General features: G+C 42.4%; 1 protein-coding gene across 3 annotated transcripts in view; it reads right to left on the bottom strand.

Annotated features, from left to right (window-relative positions):
• ncoa1 (nuclear receptor coactivator 1) overlaps positions 1-23,759 on the bottom strand; it is an 89,771-nt gene that overhangs the window by 4,386 nt on the left and 61,626 nt on the right. For 2 of the 3 annotated variants that reach the window (XM_026193785.1, XM_026193784.1), the window contains 12 exons: positions 23,121-23,300; positions 20,360-20,452; positions 19,552-19,692; positions 17,743-17,890; positions 15,570-16,560; positions 11,174-11,383; positions 10,033-10,381; positions 8,232-8,408; positions 7,397-7,511; positions 7,143-7,311; positions 5,115-5,429; positions 1,586-1,687 (listed from right to left, as the gene is read on the bottom strand). In XM_026193785.1, coding sequence (XP_026049570.1) covers positions 1,586-1,687; positions 5,115-5,429; positions 7,143-7,311; positions 7,397-7,511; positions 8,232-8,408; positions 10,033-10,381; positions 11,174-11,383; positions 15,570-16,560; positions 17,743-17,890; positions 19,552-19,692; positions 20,360-20,452; positions 23,121-23,300 — 2,990 coding nt within the window. The remainder of the gene's footprint in view (positions 1-1,585; positions 1,688-5,114; positions 5,430-7,142; positions 7,312-7,396; positions 7,512-8,231; positions 8,409-10,032; positions 10,382-11,173; positions 11,384-15,569; positions 16,561-17,742; positions 17,891-19,551; positions 19,693-20,359; positions 20,453-23,120; positions 23,301-23,759) is intronic. The other variant, XM_026193786.1, reaches the window with a different exon arrangement.

Raw genomic sequence — 23,759 nt, 5'->3', positions numbered from 1 at the left:
TACGAGACCGAAATTAAAGCCTGCATTAGGACACTTAGGCTACGTTCACACTGCAGGTCTTAATGCTCAATTCCGATTTTTTGATCAAATCCGATTTTTTTGTCTGCTCGTTCACACTACAAATAAAATGCGACAGCAAACGCGCGCTAGTGTGAACGCTCAAAGCGGCCCGCATGCGCAAAAGAAGACGTCACACACAACGCGCTCTGTTTAGACCCAGAGCAAACAATATTGTTTGACTGATGGCCCTTAATATAAAGACTTTGGACTTCATGTTTCCCAATTTTTGCTTTAAGTTATTTTGTTATTTACATAATAATGTAGATAACCTAATGATGATCCTTATTGCTGTTTTAGAGGAGCGGTGCTTCAAAGGATAGTTGCAGATTTCTGTCAGAATCTGCAGATTATACAGTACAAATAAAATGTTCACGTTTCTCCAACGTTGTCTTCCCAACAGTTTCACCGGATGGCCAGGAAGCGTTCGCGATGTCTTCTCGGGCGCTTCTCCGGCGCTGATAATTGGCGTCTGTCTTGTGTCAGTGAGGTAAAAGACGGATTTAATGCGACACGACCGTTCAAACAGCAGTCGCTTTCTGAAACATCGGATATGTATCGGATTCAGTACCACATACGAAAGTGACCCAGATCGGATTTGAAAATATCAGATTTGTTCCGTTCACACTGTCATAGCGTGATCGGATATGGGTCGCATAGGGTCAAAAAAAATCGGATTTGATGCGCTTTCGCCTGCAGTGTGAACGTAGCCTTACATTCTTTTGGAGTCTCACCTGACCCCCCAAAAATCAGCTAATTATTTTGTATGATAACTTTTGTTTATTAAATAAAGTAATGCATAATTTTACCTTCACACTGTAAATATTTTCAGAGTTACAGAGGTGCGTGGAAATTCGGTGTTTTTAGTTTGCCCTTTCTTGGGCCCTCGTATCCTCGTTAAGTGCAGGAACATGAAATCTCCGGTGTGGAAAATTTAAGCTCTATTAAAAAACTGCAACCAAATTCATTTGTACCGATTGCGAGTATCTAAATCCAAAATGTTGGTGCGAAAGATACTTTTCATTTGCTTTCAAGTTTTCTCCAGTCAGGTTTTCAGAAACGGTCGAACATCCAGGGTACCCAGGCCCGTTTCGATCACTTTATATCACAGACATTAGACTGATGGAGTTTTACAGCAAACTATGATATATCTCATGATACTGATGATGAAAGTAGGTTACAGAAAAAAAACTCATGAACAAAAAGGTGTTGGGTTTACACTGTGAGATTTAGAGCCGGTATAAAACATATATGATTGCCATTTTTAACAAGAGCTTAAACAAAGCAACAAAGAATACTGTGAACTTGTTAAATTAATGGACAGAAATGCACATTATGCTTAACTGGCATGTGCAGTATATAAACAGACACACAGTTATTCATTTCTATGGCTTGAATTTCAGCACCAATATTGATTATTATCACTTTTTTTTATCTGAAAAAAATCTATAGTTAAATCCACAAAGTTCAGCCTGCTAACAAAAGCAGGGTGGTGAGTAGACAAACGCTCTCTACCACCGTGACTCACTTGCGAGGGCATTTGAGGTTGTTGCACCCCCTGACGAATCCCCATGTTCACATGCTGGGCTCCTCCTGGAAACTGATTCATCCCTGCCAGCCTGTTCTGGAGCTGCAGCAAAGAGAAAATCCCAATGAGCAGAGGTCAGACAGGTTGGACTAGACCAGAGACACGATAAGAGCAATAACAGAGAAGAAGAAATTAAATCAGAGACAAAGAAAATAACACTATTGGACAGTGTGGAGACAGAAGAGAAGAGCAGCGGGGAGAAAGAGGAGTCGAGCACTAGAGATGAGAGAGGAGAAAAAAAAGGTAAAGGGACATCGTTTTATCTCAGCTGCCTGTTATGCCTTGTCGTGGTTTCTCATAACATGGTCACAGTTTCAATAATATTTCATCTGAGTTTGAAGCTTTAAATGGAAGGTGACCTTAAAGAGACAGGAGCTAAAATGACTTATTTCAGACAGTGGAATGATCTACAGGGAGTGCAGAATTATTAGGCAAATGAGTATTTTGCCCACATCATCCTCTTCATGCATGTTGTCTTACTCCAAGCTGTATAGGCTCGAAAGCCTACTACCAATTAAGCATATTAGGTGATGTGCATCTCTGTAATGAGAAGGGGTGTGGTCTAATGACATCAACACCCTGTATCAGGTGTGCATAATTATTAGGCAACGTCCTTTCCTTTGGCAAAATGGGTCAAAAGAAGGACTTGACAGGCTCAGAAAAGTCAAAAATAGTGAGATATCTTGCAGAGGGATGCAGCAGTCTCAAAATTGCAAAGCTTCTGAAGCGTGATCATCGAACAATCAAGCGTTTCATTCAAAATAGTCAACAGGGTCGCAAGAAGCGTGTGGAAAAACCAAGGTGCCAAATAACTGCCCATGAACTGAGAAAAGTCAAGCGTGCAGCTGCCAAGATGCCACTTGCCACCAGTTTGGCCATATTTCAGAGCTGCAACATCACTGGAGTGCCCAAAAGCACAAGGTGTGCAATACTCAGAGACATGGCCAAGGTAAGAAAGGCTGAAAGACGACCACCACTGAACAAGACACACAAGCTGAAACGTCAAGACTGGGCCAAGAAATATCTCAAGACTGGTTTTTCTAAGGTTTTATGGACTGATGAAATGAGAGTGAGTCTTGATGGGCCAGATGGATGGGCCCGTGGCTGGATTGGTAAAGGGCAGAGAGCTCCAGTCCGACTCAGACGCCAGCAAGGTGGAGGTGGAGTACTGGTTTGGGCTGGTATCATCAAAGATGAGCTTGTGGGGCTTTTTCGGGTTGAGGATGGAGTCAAGCTCAACTCCCAGTCCTACTGCCAGTTTCTGGAAGACGCCTTCTTCAAGCAGTGGTACAGGAAGAAGTCTGCATCCTTCAAGAAAAGCATGATTTTCATGCAGGACAATGCTCCATCATAGGGCTGCTCAATTAATCGAATTTTAATCACGATTACGATCTGGGCTTTCAACGATCATTAAAAATGACTGAGCCGATTATTAGCCCCTCCCTCATTTATCCGCGACACCTTAAAGGCCGGTCCGTGAAAATATTGTCGGGCATAAACCTGTCCGTGGCGCAAAAAAGGTTGGAGACCGCTGATTAAGAGGACCCGAGGGAAGCTCGGAAAGCTAAGCAGAAGTTATTTGGAGAGTGACTGCCGTTGGTTGAAAAGAGAGTTTAAAAAAAAAAAAACTTCAGTGGTGTTGCACACTATTTTATATTATTTTTTTAAAGTCATTGTTAACCCTTTAAAGCCGGTCAGAGCAGCACGCTCCGTGTTGTGTAACTATTGTTAAATCCCTGTAGAACCTGAACCGTGTAAGCTAGCGCAATAATTTGTTTTGCATATGAAACCGGAGGAGTTGTACTTACATCTTATGCCATCAGCTTGTCCTCGGTCACGGTTTCGTTCCACATATAGCTTTGCAAAAATTGCATAAAAAGCGCTTGCAGGAACAAAAACATAATATTCCAGAAACACGCTTTGGCGTTCCTGTCAGCTGTTCGTAACACTTCCCACAGTGAAATGATGCACATGCTGTTTTCTTTGCAAATTTGCATCATAGGATTGTTTTTTGTTTTTCCTGCAGTATATAAAAATTGCTGTATGTCCAAAATAAAACTATGAAGACACTCAAAATAAATTTCCTGTTGTTGTAAACTATTTTTTGCAACTTTATTGTATTTAAAGTTTTGAGGGATAAACCTCTTAAATTTCTCCAAGTAGAAATATATGTAAACAAAACAAAAGCGATTTTCAATTTTTTTTGTAGTTTATTGCACTTTTTTGCAATTTATGTAATTACTATGGACTTAATGCATACATATTATTAAAATATGGGCTATAACAGTTGTATTGATGTAGCAACTTGAAATGCTCCCACAAATGGCACTACAGCATGTAAAAAAAAATAATATAAGCTCTGGTGGACTTGGTTCTATAGTAGGTCTTAAAGGGTTAAATAAATATCGTCAAATAATCGTGATCTCAATTTCAGTGAAAATAATCGTGATTATCATTTTTGCCATAATCGAGCAGCCCTACTCCATCACACGCGTCCAAGTACTCCACAGCGTGGCTGGCAAGAAAGGGTATAAAAGAAGAAAAACTAATGACATGGTCTCCTTGTTTACCTGATCTGAACCCCATTGAGAACCTGTGGTCCCATCATCAAATGTGAGATTTACAAGGAGGGAAAACAGTACACCTCTCTGAACAGTGTCTGGGAGGCTGTGGTTGCTGCTGCACGCAATGTTGATGGTGAACAGATCAAAACACTGACAGAATCCATGGATGGCAGGCTTTTGAGTGTCCTTGCAAAGAAAGGTGGCTATATTGGTCGCTGATTTGTTTTTGTTTTGTTTTTGAATGTCAGAAATGTATATTTGTGAATGTGGAGATGTTATATTGGTTTCACTGGTAAAAATAAATAATTGAAATGGGTATATATTTGTTTTTTGTTACGTTGCCTAATAATTATGCACAGTAATAGTCACCTGCACACACAGATATCCCCCTAAAATAGCTAAAACTAAAAACAAACTAAAAACTACTTCCAAAAACATTCAACTCCAGGCCTGAAGGGCCGGTGTCCTGCAGGTTTTAGATATCCTCCTGGGTCAGCACACCTGTATCAAATGATTAGTTCATTACCAGGCCTCTGGAGAACTTCAAGACATGTTGAGGAGGTAACTTAGTCATTTAAATAAGCAGTGTTGGATCAAGGACACATCTAATCCCTGCAGGACACCGGCCCTTGAGGCCTGGAGTTCTCCCAGCCCTGATCCAGGGCCTGCACAGAGGCCCATTATAAGATAACTATTTGGAACTGTTAACCATGTAAAGCTAATTTTAATAAAATTATGGAGCTGGGAATTAGCATAACAGGTCAATAAAATTCTGTGAATAAATTACACCTAAACAAAGTTCACAGTAGTTACTTAAAATGTTAGAGGCAGAAGAAAAAGAGGCGACATCATTTACAGGTTAATGAGCTGAATACACACCGGACAAACTGACTCTGTGTCCTTACCTGCTGTGGGCCTTGTAGTCTCTGCTGCAGCTGCAGGCGCAGTTGGTTCGGTGGCAGCCTGACCGGATTGCCCATCCCCTGTGGTCTGGTCATGCCTGGCCTCAGTCCCATGCCCGTCCCACCGGGGAAGGCCCCTCGAGGGGCTCCGAACCCCAGACCCTGCGCCCCCACCGTGCCCAGCTCTGGAGGAAAAGGAGCTTGTGGAGCTGGTGTGAATTGGGAAGGGTAGGTGGGGAGTTTAGGGTCTATGGAAACTGGGGTGGCAGTGGGTTGCTGGGGTGGAAAATTTTGAGGTAAAGGGTCAAAGCAGCCACCCTACGAAGAGGGAAATAAAACAGGAAAAGGAAATCATTATGACGATGTTGTCTCGTAACCACCACAAAGTGTCCTTCAGTAAGATGGGGTAGGATTTTTCCAGTACTTTCTAGTCAAGTTGCTTTTTAAGTAATATGTTAGTATATCTATTTGGTCATTTAGAAGAGAAAATAAACATTCTGGAAAGTGAGAGCAATAACATACAAGATAATTATTGGACCTGGAGTTACTTGAGACCTGAAGTCTGAAATCTAACCATCTGTTCCCTTTATCACAACCCAGACTTATTGTTTATATCATAAAGGCCTTTGCAACAGTTTCACACCATGGTGGTGCTGCGGTTAGCTCTGCTGTCTCACAGAAAGAACGTCTCAAATGTCCGGGGCAACTGGGTTTCCACAGTGTAGTGATATATAAACAAAGCACTATAAGAATCTCTACTCCCAGGCAAAAAACAATGAAACAGCACTATTATTTACACGTAGATACTCATAAAAGTATTCAATTTTATACACTAACTAAAATGCAAAAACGTTAATAAAACCAAAGTGGACCAAATGAAGTCTTTAAGGCACATTAAGTCAGCAATGTAGTTATTAAAGGTGAAGCAGAGAAAGAAGCAACTGCAAAGCTACACTTTCAAAAGACTTTGGCATCACAGCAGTCACCAAACAGACGCAGAAGTATGATGTAAACAAACCAAAGTTCTTGTAGACAGTTTATCTGGAACACCAGTCCGCATTAATGCTAGCATTAAGTAAATGAATGGCTATGACTAAAGACAAACTTAGCTCAACCCTTGGACCACATGATACGATCACAGTTACATGATGACAGAGGACTCCAAAGCCACACTTTGTTCCTCATTGTTTACTTCACTGTTCAACTGCCAGTACTGCTGCTGTTATCGCCTCGCTCCAGGTACAGCTTGCACGTCAGTCCATTACACAAAAATCAATCTACACATGTCATTTCCACAGCGTACACCTATAGTCACTTGCACTTACAGAGCAATTACTTTCTATCAGCGATTTGGCTCCGCCCAAAAAAACACATCATCACCTGTTTTCCTGGTTTGGAAAAGCAAGTCTGACATCGAACCATAATCATTTTCAGCCATTGAAACAACGTCGCTGCCACAGCGATGTTGATGTTTTTGAAACACTGAAATATTTTAATTCCATTTAAATCGTATCTGATGTGTTACCTGAGTGTTACAAAGAACTGAAAGAAGCATAAAAGCCAGAGATCGCCTGTGATTATTTGGCAGATTATTTGCTTTTAAACAAGCCAAAATAAACTAAACGACTGCGGTTAGAAGAGTTGAACAGAAGTAAAGGTAAACATTATAAACTAATTGAATCACCTTGTGTTTTACTTGAATGCCGTCCAGGAGTTTTATTTATATTTCTTGTGCCAAATCCTTGTGGATGGCACAAAAAAACAGATCAGAGGCCAGCAGAGGCTGCCAGCGCTTCAGCTGAGCAACTGTTTTGAATGTTTTGATTAATTATAGCAACATCGTAAAATTAATGATCATGCACTGGTCTTAAAATTAATCTTGTAAAGCCTTTGCAGGGCTTAAAGTCCAGTCTGCTGGTCAAAGTGTCCAACAGCAAAAGCTAAAGTGCTTTGTTAATATGTTTGTAGTATAAAAGCACTCAGAGTTCAGTAAGCCTTTCCACTGTCTTACAAGCTTTATGACCTACTCACCTGTATCAGTTTGTCGATACCCAGGGCTTTGTCAAGCTCAGCCAGTTCGCTTTCATCTGTCCCACTGAGGAAGTTAACCAGCTGCTCTAATAGAGCCTTCTCATCGTTCCGGGCTTCAGGTGTGGTTGGAGGGCCAAGCACTTCATCCAGCGTACAGGGCACACACTGCCTGCTCAAAAAGACAAAACACCGTCTTTCCCACGCTCCTCTCTGGGCTGTGAAGAAGCAGCTTAGACTTATAAAATCAGACTTACTCTTGTGGTGATGCCAAAGGAGCCTGCAAAGGAGTTCCCAGACCATCAAATGTCAGGGTGTCAGCCAGAGCCAGAGGCTGAAACTGGGAATCACCCGCATCCATCTTGGTTTGACCTGAAAGGGAAATTCATACACTAAAAATGTTTATGAACAACAGCATGCATCTTTAGGTTTAAAGTGCTCTGTGCAACTTTTTTCATATATTAGATGCCTTCTACTTCCCTTTGTTCAAACAAACAAACAAACAAACAAACAAACAAACACACTTTCTACTTCCACCATCAACAGGTAACAAGATATATATGGAAGTTACATACTTCATTTAATCTTGGTAAAATCTTTACCACGCAGCCATGACGTAGCATTATATTGCCCCCTTCTCAAGTAGAGTGAAAAAATTGATCATATATAAATTTCTATCTATCTATCTATCTATCTATCTATCTATCTATCTATCTATCTATCTATCTATCTAGGGCCTGATTTATATGTCAGGCCCATGATAGTTTGGAATCTGGCCTTCTCGTTAAATTTGTTACCGTCTGGTTGTAGCTGTGGACTGTGCAGTTCATCCACATGCTAAACCAAAAAGACTGACTTTCAATCACTTACACAGCTGCTACAAGCTACACTATTTGCTAACACAGAAAGCAAGAAAGACAGTTGATGCTCAGCAATTTCAACTGAGATGGGAAGCCTGCAGAGTGGCATAGTCCAATTATAATTTATGCTGTCATTACAAAGTTTGTTGTTTCACTAAATTTCTTTTTAATAGCAGAATTTAGTTCTGACTACACAGGGTAAACAAACTGTGGCTGCAGTACACTTATTTACCAGTGGTTGAGGTGAAAGGGTTCATAACTTCGGCCTCTGGAAATGGACTGCTGTCTATGGGGGTCTGGAAGGGGTCTCCTTGTCCCGGTTGTTGGCTTGGAGTGGCGGGATTGCAGAACTCAAATGAAGACTGACTCTGAAGGCTGCAGCCAGAGGGCGGTCTGCCATCACTGAGCCCTGCAACACAAACACAAGGACACTGCGAAAATCACTTGAAGTATTTCATGAGGAAAGAAATACTTTATGTATCCCATAATATAAAATACTAATAATATCTGGCAGATATATTTTATTCTAGGAGGTGATATCATGTGCTATGAAATATTTCCAACATCTGTCGCTGTGGGAGATGAGCTCAAACGTGCTGCGCTGCCTGTCCAGTTAGCCGTGCAGAGGGTTGTCAGGACTAATAACGATGGATAACAGTTTGCTCAGTGACCACCTCTCCACCACAGCCTTGAAAGTATCCAACTTTCAGCCAATCACTGATCATTTTATTCAGTCAGTGTCACCAGATCAGACCACAGCCCAATTACAGTGTGTTCGCTATATGTGAGTGAAAGAAAATCTCCAACATTTTGCTGCACTCAGTGCGGATCTCAGCTTCCCTAGGAAACAGAGCCTGCTCATCCCCAAATTTGAATATAGCCTCTATGTTGGTCTTCCAGTTCAGTCTGGACTATCGTTGTATACACCTCCACCACATGAACATCCTGAGTGTGCAGCCACCTCTTTCCTTCTGAAGTTCATCCCCATCTCTCTGATCTTATTCACATTCAGAAGCAGACCAATCCACAAACTCATCCACTAGTGCTCTATACTCCTCCTCCTGCCCATCACTAATGCATCCAACCATGCAGACCCAGAGTTGTACTGAAAGCCTAGCTATGACAAAATGCATCCATTTATTTTCAAGCAATTTTGGGAGATTTGTCCTTTGACATGCAGGACAAAGAAGGACGTAATCCACTTCAGACATGCTCTTGCTACTGGAAAATGAATATATCCAGTAGGAAGAGAAAGGTAACCAATCTTAATGTGACAAGCATTATACAGTTAAAAATGTGTAAAAAAAAAAAAAAATCCAAGCTTGGTAAAGAAGTGTGAGATACTCTTTTGAGATACAAGAGTAAGTACTGTTTGACTCTTTAGCCATTGTGGTTCTCTTTTCTAATGTTTTATAAATTTTGCTTACAGCTTTCTGTTCCTCATGACATTTTCTATCCATGTCAAAAGCAATTAGACTCTTGACTATTCAAATTGAGCTTCTGTCTGAATTAGGTAAGCACACTGCCAGGATAGAGCATGCAGCACACTGAATGTGTGACAACCCACTTGCTATTGGTAAATCAACTGAACTATTTGCTGTGCTATTCCCGCTTTGACACAATTCAACAGCATATGGAATTCATATTTGGGATTTGGAAGATTAAAGACCGGCTACTGTCCGATCCTTTTTCTCCTGTCAGGTGATATTTAGAAAGATTCACGTGTGAAAACAGCTGAGGAAACCTTTAGACGTTTTCTCTGCAGTGTGACAAGAAGTAGAGTAAGAGTTTGGTTACATGGCTCCTGGAAGCCACTAGAGGGCATTAAGAATATAAAAATGCCGGTGAATGAACTCTGGATCATACCATTACTACTACCATCAATACAATAATAACAATAACAATTATTTTGAATCCAATCAATTTAAATACTATCCAATAACGCTTAAAGAACAAAATTAGTAACTATTATAACAAACAATCTGATATTTGAATGAAATCAAGGATTTATTCATCACGAGCTGAAACAGTACCTCTGTTAGGAGTGCCAGGAGGCTCTCTCTTCACATTTACATTGCGGGGAGTGCTGGCCTCGCCGGGTTGGAGCTGAGTGGGTGACTGCAGTTTGAGCTGGGGGGAAGGGGAGTGAAGCTGAGGCGATGGGGACTGCAACTGTGGGAGGGACTGAGGCTGAGACAGGGGTGACTGGAGCTGAGGCACAGGGGACTGGAGCGTAGCTGGGGGCTGGGGACCCGGAGACTGAAGTTGAGGGCCTCCTCCGGGGTTTGGTGTATCCTCACTGCCCTGTTTGGCCCCAGCTGGGCCTCTGAAGCCAGGCAGCATCTGGGAGAGAGGGTCCATATCAACAGATACACTAGAAATCTACAGGCAAGAAACAAATGAAAAAGAAATGCAAATAAAAGGTGTTAAAAATAAAGTATTAAAAGATAATTGGGGAAAAAGGGGGAAGTGGGCGTTGGGAAAACTTCAAAGACTACAGCTGGTAGCTGAACCCACAGTGGAGACAAAGTCCAAGAAAATAAACATGCAACTCGGTTTACGACGGCTGTCCTGCAACTGGCAACACAGGATCAAAGCTCAGAGGAAAATTTCGAGGCTTGACTGAGAAAGATCCTTTTTAACGCCGTGTCACGCAAGCATGATTGAAAATAAGTCCTCGTTTAGGGTGGGAAGATTAACATTACTGGGTCATTACAGTTGCGCGTTATGACTGTCTGATTGGTCGAAGCTGGACAGAGTTCATCAGCGTCTGTTGCTTTTGACACTTGGATCACTTACCGATCAGTTTAGGTTGTTGAAAGGTGTTTTCTGTAATCTGGGTTAATCTGACTGGTATTTTCTGTTTTGGCTATAGGGACCACAAAATACACCTCGTATCAGCAGACGAGTAAAATCCCTATTTTTCTTACTTTTACCAGTTCATTAGTTTTACTTCCTAAACCTGGCTGCTCTAATGGCGTTTTACCTCATTATTTTCTGTCGCAGTCTCATTTTAAAGCGTTATTTTATTGGTCTGATGATGCAGTGGCGATCTGAAACAAGTTCTCATTAAGCTGTAGTTGAAATCCCACTCTGAAGGCCTTCTGTTTTATTACTTTACACAAATGTTAAATGCCCAATTTTCAAAAATTAACACAATATCAACAGCTGTACCATGGAGTCTCGGCTGTCTTTGCGGCTGTCTCTGCGGTTTTCTCCGACAGGGCTCGATTTGGGGCTGGACACTCCTCCAAGTTTGGTTGCACCTCCTGCGCCAACCGTTGACCCTGTACAGGTCACTCCCTCCCCACCAGCTTTCTTCTCTACCTTAATTCTCACTGTCTGAAGGCTCAGAGCAGATGGAGGTGGCAGGTCGTCCAAGTCCTTCAAAAACAAAAAGGTTTCAGCCAGGTGCCAAACATCAGGAAGTCAAATACAATGTAGTATACAGTAAAGAATAAATGTTCATCATAAATTAACGGACTTAAGCACTGCTTGCATTTACCTGAAATTTAAATATACGAAAATGTAATAATACAGAGAACCCTAAATGTAAGGTTTGAATATTAATGATATCAAAATATGAGCTAATTATTATGTTTAATTTTCACCTTTTCATAGAGTGACTGCATCCGAACACATAGTTTACAGAAGAATGTATGTTTGTATGGGATAATAAAGACCATCTTAAATTATAATATATTTGACTTTTAAAATTAAAACAATCCAACCATTAAAAAAGACCAAATATTATATTAGTATATTTTTATACTGCATTGTGTTTCCTTTAAATTTTATTCCAGAAAAAGAAGCTAAAGTTCTCTTTCATAGCATTCGTTTGTGTCCACTATGGGAACGCCTCCTGCGTGACCTCATCAGAAGCTCAAATACCATTACGCCAGCCCTTACAGCAAAAAGATTTTTGCCTGGGATACACACCCCGTGTGTGCGGCATGCCTGGGCTTATCTCACGCTCAGGCTGCCTTGACACCCGCACGAGACTGTATCCACTGCGCGGCTTTCCCACGCAAACTACTCCGCCGCATGCTAGCTCGCCAGGCTAACCTGTCGGGTGGCGACCCTTTGCTGTGTGAGGCTGCTGCGGTGCCCGATGATTTGGCCGCAACGCCAGGGCCGAGCTGGGTAGAGGCAGACCCTCAGCCCATCGCGACCGCTTTCCCGTCGCTGGAGGCACACAGAGATCGTGAGTTTTTCCCCGATGCTGGAGTCACCTGGGGAGATGCCAACGAGGACGGAGATGAGTCGGCTGATTCAGAGCTCCTGCTGTCTGACGATGGCGAGGAGGAAGATTCCAACCTCCTTGGCTAGCATTAGCTGGGCTGCAAAGCCCTTGGCTACCGGCGAGGTTGAAAAACCGACACCGCCGTCTCCCCTGGATCTGGACATGCAGGACATGTGCAAGCGCGCAGCCGCTAGGCTCAACATCCCGTGGCCCGCCATACAAACAGAGGATGTAAAGTCTCGTTTTGACGGCGAGCCCACCCGCTCAGCGCTGGGTGGGCTCGCAGGGACTGGACCCTCACCGAGACGGCCACCGTCGCGTGAGAGTCTCTGCAGACTGTTCACTCGCTCTCCGCGAGTGGAAGAGGCCAGGTTTCTTGTCTCAGGGCGTTGCCATGGGGGCAGTTTCAGCCAGGAAGGCGATTTCCACAGATGCCCCTCTTTCGGGCTGGGGGGCCACCCACGAGGGCAGAACAGTGAATGGGGCCCTCACATGCGCTCCACCCACATAAACTGTCTGGAACTGCTGGCGGTTCACCTGTCGCTAAAACACTTTCTCCCTTGGCTGAGAGGTCATCATGTTTTAGTGAGGTCGGACAATTCCACCGTTGTGGCCTACATCAACAGACAGGGGGTCTGGGGTCCCCCAAGTTACACACGCTGGCACACAGACTGATAGTCTGGAGCAGTGTCCACCTGCTGTCACTGAGAGCAACTCACGTGCCGGGGATCTTGAACTTTGGAGCAGATCTTCTCTCCAGGGGAAACCCGCTGTATGGGGACTGGAAGCTTCACCCAGAGGTGGTGAAGCAGATCTGGCTGCGATTCGGTCAGGCGACCATGGACGTTTATGCGTCCAGCGAGAATGCTCAGTGTCCCCTGTTTTACTCGCTGCATGATCAGAGAGCTCCACTCGGGGTGGATGCTCTAGCTCACGAGTGGCCGAGAACCCTCCTCTATGCTTTTCCCCCAGTGGCCCTCATTTCTCCAACTCTGGCCACAGTGAGGGAGAGAAGTCACTATATGATCCTGATAGCCCCGCACTGGCCAGGGAAACACTGGCTGGCCGAGATTTTTCAGCAGCTGTGCGGCCCACCTTGGCTGTTACCACTACGCAGAGACCTCCTGTCTCAGGCACAGGGGGAAATATTCCACCCCCACCCAGAGAGGCTGGCTCTGTGGGCTTGGCCCGTGAGTGGTTTAACCTGAACACGGTGGGGCTCCCTCATAGTGAATTACAGGCCACCCCTTTTCAGTGCTCTGTGGCTGTGATTCTGTCATTTCTTCAGGCCCTGATTGATAAGGGTGAAGCCTTCTCCACCATCAAGGTGTATTTGGCAGCAATTTCAGCCTGCCATATTGGTTTTGAGGGAAAGACTGTTGGCCAGCATCCCTTAATATGCCGTTTCATGAAGGGTGCACGGCGTAAATTGCCTACGTCTAGGTTGTTGGCTCCATCGTGGGACCTTCCCACAGTATTGGCTGCGCTCTCCTGTTGCCCATTTGAACCCCTGGAACAGGTTGAGTTGAAATTTCTGTCCTTGAAGACGGCTCTTTTAATTGCTTTAGCTTCTGCTAAACGTGTGGGAGAGATACACGCTCTCTCAGTGCATCAGTCATGCATTCAGTTCTCCTCGGATAATACGAGGGTCAGTATGCGGCTCACCCTGCCTTTGTCCCAAAGGTTGTCGGCACATGTTCCCCTAAAGAACTGCCGGCCTTTTGCCCACCGCATTTCTCCTCAGTGGAGCAACAGCAGCTGCATACCTTGTGTCCAGTCCGTGCTCTGCGCATTTACATGGACCGAACCCAGAGTGTCAGACAAAGTGACCAGCTGTTCGTGTCCTGGGCTAAACCACATATGGGAAAGCCTGTGTCTAAACAGCGCCTCTCCCATTGGATAGTAGGAGCAATTGCCCTGGCCTATACTAGCAGGGGCCTTCAGCCCCCTGCTGGCTTACGTGCGCATTCCACTAGAGGTCTGGCAACCTCATGGGCTCTCTTTAGGGGAGTTTCTATTCAGGAGGTGTGTGCAGCTGCATGCTGGACCTCACCTCATACATTTGCTAGGTTTTACAGGTTAGATGTGACAGCACCTAACCTAGCACATTCAGTCCTCAGTGCAGGTTCTTCCCGGGTGGGGGCCTCTCCCCTGTGAAGTGCTGTTGGGGACGGTTGTCTTCTTAACAGGCATGTCTGGCAATCCGGGAGTCAGTATTTCTCCCATAGTGAGACACGAAACAAATGCTATGAAAGAGAACTTAAGGTTATGTATATAACCCCGGTTCTCTGAGTAGCATGAGTGAGTGTCTCACCAGACCGCCCTCCTTGCTATGGAAGCGAGGAAGTGGTGGGCTTGTTTTGAATGACATCTGACGCTATGTCAGCCTATTATATAGGGAGGCACTGGCCCCTCCTGACATGGGCGTCACCTTGGTATTTGAGCTTCTGATGAGGTCACGCAGGAGGCGTTCCCATAGTGAGACACTCACTCATGCTACTCAGAGAACCGGGGTTATATACATAACCTTAAGTTTCCTTTTATAGTATTTGCAATGCCCTATATTCTAGACTTCCATTGCAATAAGTGAAAATGATTAACTATTATTTCAGATGCTGTTCTGGTTCTGATTCTCATCTTTTGGGTTGAGTAGGGATGTGTTTGTAGACTGTTATTTTTTTTAGTTTTTGTTTTATGTGGCAGCAGAAAGGAAAAAAATGTGAATATCAGATTAGAAATAAATACAGTATAGAAGGCAATTACTAATACTTTCAGGCTCACGTGCAGCCCTGCACTCCAATACAGCTGGAATTGTGTGGCTTTTGGATCTCTTATAGTCATAACCCTACTTAGGTAAAACTATCATAGTTTGGACCTAAAATACAAAGTATCTAAAATAAAATCAGTATATATATTCTAATACTGGATCATTGTAATCGATTCCAAATTGTCTATATAATTTTTATTTTGCTGCTGTACACTGCTGGGCAGCTTTATCTAGAACAATCGTTTAGTGCAGTTGCTTGTAACTAAAGCTTTAAAATAAATGGTTTTAAGTACAAAGCGCAATATTTGTATCCAAAATGTGCTGATTTTAAGCATAAAGTAGCAAAACACAGAAGTAATATTAAATAAATAACATTATTAAATTGTACTTCATTAAGCATTTCACCAGTGGTCGTGTCCGGGCTCTCGTCCACTGTAAGATTAACAGTAATCTAATAACATAAGACTGGCAGTGGGGCACAAGGAGAACCGGTCTTCCATATGTGGTGTGGTGGGAAAGGAATTTAGAAAGAAAAAAAGCTTTGGGCTTCCATATTATACCTTTTCATCTGTACCCAGGAGAAAACGAAGCAACTGGTGGTCCTGTGGCTCTCTCGAGTCGCTCTTGGGAGGTCCTGCACCCAGCGCCGGACTGGCAGGTGGCTCCTTCTTTATGTCAACTTCAGTTTTGTTTATTCCTTCCTCACTGGTGGTGGAGGCATCATTGGGACTACTGTCCTGAAGCAGCCGGTGGAGGATCTTGTGTCTTTCAGTGAGACTGCTGTGGGAGGCAGGGCACTGAGGGGCAGGAGCAGGGTTAGGTGGATGAGGTGAGGAGGTGCAGTGGATGCTGTTGCTGTTGTTGTTAGAGTCAGCTCCTGTCCCATTGCTATCCAGGAGCTGATTGAGTCTGGGGTTACCCAGCTGTGAGGCAGAAGAAAGGGGGACTTTAACAGAGTCCTCTCCCCCTTCTTCACCTCCATCTGAGGGTTTTGTTGACGGAGGTCGAATAGAGGAGCCGGTGGGTGTACTGGCTTGTCTCTGAAGGACCGGAGAGGACAGGGAGAAAGACCCTGTTGACCCACCGCTTGCGCTACTGTTGCCATCACCACTAGACTGCTGCCTGTTGAGGCTTCCTCCACTGCTTAGAGCCCCAGCTGGGGAATGGAGGCCAGGTGTGGAGGGAGAGAAGGGGTTCCCTGGTACCCGAGGGCTCCCACCTAACCCAGGACTGGCCCGTGGCATCCTGGGCGACATAAAAGAGGTAGGGGTTGCTGTAAGTGGGCTGCTCAAAGGAGAGGGGCTGTTGACCTGCTGGGGACAATTCGTCCGATTGGGTGTCAGGTAGCCTGTCGGCGTGGCTGGATTATGTCCGTGGGAAGAGGCATTGCTGTTGTTGGTGTGAAGGCCCGCGGTGGCGAGACTTGAGCCTTGGGTTGAATTACTGCTGGGGGGGAGGGAAGGGGAGCGGGAGGGAATTTGGGCGATACCGCTGAGGGTTGGTGGAAGGCTGGGGTTAGTGTTTTCCTGAGAGCTAGCAGTGTTGTGTTCCCTGGGAAAAGAAAAAACAAAGGAAAATTAAAGATGTCAACCACATCTTTATATCACGTCCACAAACACCCCATTTTCTATCAGTGTCTGCCTTATCCAGGCTTCAAGCGTCATCCAGGCTTCTCTGTCTGCTGCTCTTTAAATTCTCCCCGTAATCAATAAAGTGAAAAAAACATTAAACATTCATTATCTCCATTACAAGCTTTAAGAATGAAAATCCATATCAGAACACTTGTCGTAGCACTTTTTGTTTGCTGATGATTAAAAAACTTCTGTTAACAATCAATAAGTCAAACTGCACCTTGCATGGAAGAGAAAACATCAAATAAAATGTAATAAAATGGCCAATCAGTACATTACTAAAATTCCCAGAGGAACCCACCCGAGGGATTAGTAAAGTTTCATCTAATCTAATTAAGACAATATCAATTAAATATGAGGAACAAAAAATTATAATAAAATAAACTAGAATAATCAATAAACTCTAGTGAGAAAAGGAAATTCTGAAGAATTCAGTTACAACAAGCCAAAACAACAACCTTACTGGGTTTCCACACTTTTCCTTGAATTCAAGCACTTTTCAAGATATCCCAGCACCTTATGGCTGTGGCAAGTTACTCTCTCAGTTCTTCGGCACATTCAATGAGTCTGCCATAAATTATCAAATTACTGTGTAAGGCGCACATTCATCTGAAAAGTATCACTGACCCATTTTACCATAAAAGCAGTTTAATTACACTTTAACGCAGCTGGTAGAACTTCAGAGAAAGTCAGAGCATTTTTAAAATCCTTGAAAATACCAGCATCATCTGCAACATCCCCCAAAAAGACCATAACTGGGAAACTAACATGCATGGGACTCTGCAGGTGCATGCTGTGCACACTTCAGTGGATGAAAATTCATTTTACTCTGAGATACCACTTGTTACTGACACAAAGTGAAGTAAATTACTATCATAACATCTACACTAAGGCTAACTTCTGAAACTGGATAATTAATTCTGACCATGGAAGTACAAAGTTTTAAAATCTTTGACCTTTTACATGTGGTTGTCAAACATCACTTTATCCACTAATAAATAAGATTAGGCTCAGTTGCAGTCATCTCCTGTGTGTGTGTGTGTGTGTGTGTGTGTGTGTGTGTGTGTGTGTGTGTGTGTGTGTGTGTGTTCAGTCACAGTACCTGTCAATAGTGTGAATGCCCATAATGAAGGGCTGTACATCAGGGTTGGGGGGGCAGCAGAACTTGCAGCGGGTCTGAGCACTAAGCGGAGTGCCATCACTCAGAGTGAAATGGTACAGCGGGCTGATTGCGGTCCCATGTGTCATCACTGTTGAGAATGAAAGAGAAATAAAGGATTTAGGCCTAAAAAGGTCATTCTGAGGCAGACATCTGTGTTATAAGACGAGGTGACAGATGATGCTCCACCTCGGCTTTAGCCTGTGTGGGGATGAACAAAAAGTATTTTACCAGCATAATATAATCTCCAGTATGATCATTGCTTTAACAATGTAATAGATAGCTTTAAGATGGTCTTAAGATGTTTATGATGATGCTAACTTTGTATTTCAGGTGCAGTTATAACCATTTTATACATATTGCATATCTGTGCTTATTTGAGTTGATGTTCAGGTTCTTTAAAGGTCGTAAGCCTCACTGACGTGACTGTTCAGGTGATACATGTTGAGGGAAAACTAGAACATAGAAGGAATTGCAATACATGCTTACAAAACACTTATATCAGGTCATTTTATATTAAGGTTTTAGTAGAGGTTCTTGGTTAAAACATTTATTTAGTAGAAGACATACACATAGTCTCAGTGAGCTTCTGGTCTGGTAAAAGGTCAGAAGTGCAACAGGTGAATTGAGAAAGAGCATTTGAGGACGAGACACAGACAGTAGGTGAAGAGGTGACACAAAGAGCATGTGAGGTCAACACACACACACACACACACACACTTTAAATTAGATTTATTTAGAGGAGAGGTTAGTTATGTTTGGCTGTAACTGCAAAATTGTCTTGGTAAAAGAGGAACCGTTTCTTGGTGTCTCGGCAAGAAAGAGGAACAAGACAAGAACTGAAAGGTAGACAGGAAGGGCTAGCCATGAAAATAGAAGATGATTTTCTAGGTGAAAAGTCATGATGATGTTGATCTGATCTATGTATAAAATGTATCTGTGACGCATGAAGGGGCGTCAGTAAACAAACCCTGATGTTATAAAATAATTGTTTGTGCCTTAGTAAGTCGAAGATCAATTGCTGTGTTCAGTGATCTTCCCACATGTGAATTAAAATCTTCGTTTGACTTCACCCGGCCGGACCAGTGTGGTTATTTTTCGATCACCTCTTGTACCCTTTCTCAATTCTTGAATCTTAACACCTGCTGCTTAAACGTGCTTTAGATTTACCGCATCCATTTCTGATAAGCTTGAAGTCTCACAGAGGAGTTCTCTAATTCAGATACATGAACCACTTCAACTGGTTTCTTTTGATGTGGAGGAGCAGCGTCTCAGGAATGTGTCACTTTTCTGTTAGCAGCCGAGCTGAAATTAAGCCAAGTCAGTCGATGTATAACTAACTTCTGAAGTGTGACGACTTCTTTTAGTTCCTTATCTTTTAGTAAGTTAAGTGTGTAATTATTGCTTGGTAAAAAATAAATAAATAAGAATAATAATTTGCAGGGCTGCAGGAACCTTACAGACTAATCAATCAACCTCATTCATTACTGGTTACAAGCCTAGAGCGAAGTTGTCACCTCCATAAATCTACATAAACATCCTCTCTCGATGTAGGTGGATCCAAGTTAGTTTGAAAAGTTTTTAATATTTAGTATTCTACTCAGTTCACTATAGTGCCATTGACATGTTGCAGAAACTCCTGCAGCCATGACAGAGCCGGCAGTGAGCGTGTCAATAATTTCTGAGAGTGGAGGCAAAAGGGGGGAGAGAGAGAGAGAGAAGAAAAAAAAAAAATCAATAGTAGCTACTCACCCTCATGCAAAAGCTTCTTGGCGTGGGAGGGCTCTTTGCCCTGCGGCTGAAAGAAAGCATAGATACATTTCCTGACCAGGTCCTCCCATCCAGGCCTGCCTGTCGCTCGCAAAGCACTAGTTTCTATGGAGATGATCTTCCCTGGATTAAAACACCACACACACACAAACAAAAGATCAGCCTGCACCGATTTCAACAACTGCAGCAGACTTCACACTTTCAGGGTTCACACTGTTACCTTTGAGAAACGAATTTAAAAAAAAAAAAAAGGAAAATCTCCGAATACTTTCTAAAATGATCTTTAAGCCTCATTGTTGCTGTAATTTTTCAAGATTTTAGGCTTTCGCCTGGGTGGGATATAAATTCATTCTAATAATACAGTAAAGCAAATTTTGTACATGTGTTTGAGTTTTAGTGACTGAACGCGAGGTAAGGGAGTGAACATACTATTGAGGGATGCAGATGAGAATTTAAAGGATGGATATATATGTTAGTATTTGGATTTTTACACTCATTTACAGCCTTTTTAAGAACACGTGAGGTATCTGCTCAATTCTTGACACCCCCCTTATTCTTCTTTGTGCTATAAAGGTTTAGTTCCTTTAATGTCTTGAACGGGAAATGTTTAAACTGAAGAGAGTTGCTTACTAAGTCTTGTTCTGTGCTGATATATCACAGCGTGGTATGAACTGTGGTTGAATAAAATAAATGCTGACCTCACAGGCGGTGCTACAAAGGGCCCCAAAGCCTCACAGGTAAGAGTTTGAGAACCATGGGTGTAGACGATGAGATTTTTATTTCCTTTTACCTGTGGGATCCTGCTTTGTGATAAAAGACTCCGTGCTGACAGGCTGGGTTCGTGGCATCCGGCAGGCAATGCATATCAGGCAGCTCTGCAGGTCTAAAGAGGACACAAGGAGCGAGGTTTATGTAAATGTTTGTTGCAGTCAATAAAAGAAAGAAAAAATTCACAACAGCTGAAGAATGGAGGTGATATAAATGAATTTAAAGACTAAGGGATGCACAGATTCACCCCCTTTTGTGTCAAGACAACAAATTGCTGAATACTTTTAAGGTTTTTCAGGATTTCATTAAACTAGTTTTAAATGTTTATCACCTGCAAGACTGATATAACACAGAAGAGAAGATCATCAGTTATATTATTACTTAATATGGTGATAACAACTGAACACGGTTGTTATCAGCTGAAATATAATTAATAACTCTATAGCAGTAGAAATATCCATTACTTGGGAGCATACAGTCCATATTCTTATTACTTAACACGAATCGCTGTCTTTGGAAACCTTAAATACAATTTTCTTAAATACAACAGATTCTTTTTTACAGTGGATTTTGGATATTCTTGAAATATATGAAGAATTCAATCCAAAAAACAGTCTGAAAAATAGCAATAAAAGTATGAACTGTGAGACAGGAGAGCGGGGACCAAATTCCCGCCCTATACCTGCGCTGTATTATTAAAAGATATTTGTTAAATCCAAGTAGTGAATATCAAAGACCTTCAACTACACATCCTCCTTCTTGCAACCACTATTCAATTACAATAACAGCTTGCAACATTTATTGTGCTGCATTTTTTTGCCCCACAATGGTGGTCTTGTTTTGTCTTGCACCATAAATCTAGAACATCCCTCTCGTTCACAGTGCATCACACATCTCTTAAAGCCCAAACTCACTCCCCCAGTTTAGCTTAATTTAAGTCAAGATGACAGAAAGATAAACTCTGGTCAACAACAGAAGCAAAACCAGTTCAGCTGTTTGGAAACAGTTTCTTTCAAGACGTTTGGCAGCAAATACAACAAATATAAATAACACAAAAACACTTATATTTAAAAGTTCAATGAATGAACTACAAAACGGACGAAACAACAGCTTGCTGGAACACAAAAATAACATTTTCTTGCCAATTTTCTATAGAAACATGTCAAACAATGAAGTAGGAGCCACTAAACCAGATTCCACACACAAGAAGAGAGTCCTCCAATCCACAAGGCCAGCTCTTATCAAAGTGACTAAAAAGCAGACAGAACAAACAGCCCAATGAGTCTGCAATGCAGGAAAAAAGAAAAATCACACAGTTCATCAAGGCTACTGCGCCAGCGGCTCCAAAGAACATTAAAAACATCACCCAACAATCTGATGGCAGTCCAATTAACCAGCGAGTGAAAGGTTTTGGTGGCAGCATCAACAGCAAAAAGTCATAAAATAACTGCAGAAGTATTTATCCATCAACAATGATCACCTTCTGTGTAAGCCAAATCCATTATTTTCTTAAATTGGATTGATTCCTGACATAGCCAAGAACATTTTCATGATTCGGGAGAAACAGATAAACAAGTTTCAATAAGCGAAAACATGCTTCCCTCACCTAAGAGAAACACTACTAATAGAGTTTTAAAAAAATAACTAATTAAAACTTCATATCTAAAACTATTCTTTGTCCTTTTTTTTTTTTTTTTTAACTCTGAGTGCACTGGAAACCCATAGATAGAAAGACACTCTGCTACTATAACAGCTTTACGTGATTCACATTTTTAAAAAATCCTTATTTATCCTTTACTGGAATTTTGTGACGTTTCAGCTCCTCTTCCTTGAAGCAAGCGTTCTTCCAGTATGCTGTTCCTCCATCATCCATTCGTAAGATAAGATACATCCCTGTGTTACAGCATCCAAAACACCACCAACCTTTAATGTAACTTAAATAGATTATAAAGGTGAAGAAGCTCACTAAGAAAGGATAAATACAATAACTCATAAACTGCTGTACAAGTACATGCGTAACAGGAAATGAGGAAAGTATAATAAAGAAAAGCGTAATAAGTTTCATTTAAAGGCCGTTTCAGATTAACACAGATGTGCTAAGAAGGAAATACAAAATGCTCAAAGAACTGTGTCATAGGTGAACAATGTGGTGAGAGCCACAACTCTGTGCTGACAAGAACAGTAAAACCTCAGCCGAGGCTAAAGGCAAGGATCATGGAAAGTCATGGGAACAGCAGGAGGATATTAGGATGTTACATGTAATAATAGCAGGCCCGCTGCTGTATGTTCTATATCACATGAGCCAAAGTCAAAGCAAAATCCCACCTGGGGCAAATCTGAAGCCAGCCTGACTTCCTATATGGCTATTGAGCTGTCATGTTCAGGCCTGTAAAACAGGCTTGGTAATACTTGTAGGCATATGTGAAGAAGAAAGTGATTCTTATTCCTCTGTGCGGCCCTGAATTTGACACCCTTGTTCAGCTGTCTTATATAACAATTCCTAAACATGCAAACTGATACCAGCCAGTCTGGTGAGCAACTTCAAGATATTTTTTCTTCAAAGAATGGTGCAGAATGCACACATTGGTGCAGAATGCACACATTGGTGCAATACCTAAATAGATTTATATTCAGCTGTTAACACTGAGTCAGTTCAAACCATGATCATCGTAAGGCTATACTCTGATGAGTGCCTATTGATATTGGCTTTAAAAACTACAATCTAGTGATTCAGTGTAGGAAATGGTTCATGGCTGTGTTGTAATATGTATGTATGTATGTACCATCTCCCTCCTCCTGCATGGTCCGTAGCTGGGACACGGTGAAACACTGCATGATCTCATACTGCTGCCGGGCCTCCAGGTTCTCCGAATCCACCTCGTCTGGTGGTCTCTTCAGCATGCGACAGTTAAAGGCGTGGCTGTTCCTGCGCCCAGCTTCTTGTGGCCACGGGACACCATTTACTACAACAAAGAGAAAGTTAAATATTGATGAGGAAAGAGAAAATAAACAAAGTCCCATCATTTCCACCACTTCATGATAAAATCTCTTTACTAAACCTGGTACAAATCACCCTCAGGAACGCCATCCTTTTTTAATTTAGCACTAGAACTAGAGATGCAAATGCTCGTCTGATTTGCACAAAGTGCAGCAAAATAAATGCTGACAGTGGGACGCTTTGATGTGTTTTGCACACATTTTAAAAATTAGACAATAGGGCATTTGCAAATCCAAATCTGCTGCACACATTTGAAAGACAAGAAAAGACTTTTGCATCTATGCATTCATTCTTTCTTACACAAATATCACTCCTTTAATGAGATTTATGGTGAAAGGACAAAAAGACATCAGCTTAGATGAGAATGTCTGATCTTAATATCAGCATCATATTTTACTCATTTACAAGTTCATAACTAAGAACT

This window comes from Astatotilapia calliptera, chromosome 15, assembly GCF_900246225.1.
Source record: "Astatotilapia calliptera chromosome 15, fAstCal1.2, whole genome shotgun sequence".
Classification (NCBI taxonomy): Eukaryota; Metazoa; Chordata; class Actinopteri; order Cichliformes; family Cichlidae; genus Astatotilapia; species Astatotilapia calliptera.
Note: the sequence above shows the minus strand (reverse complement) of the source record. Positions and strands in the feature narration are given on the sequence as shown.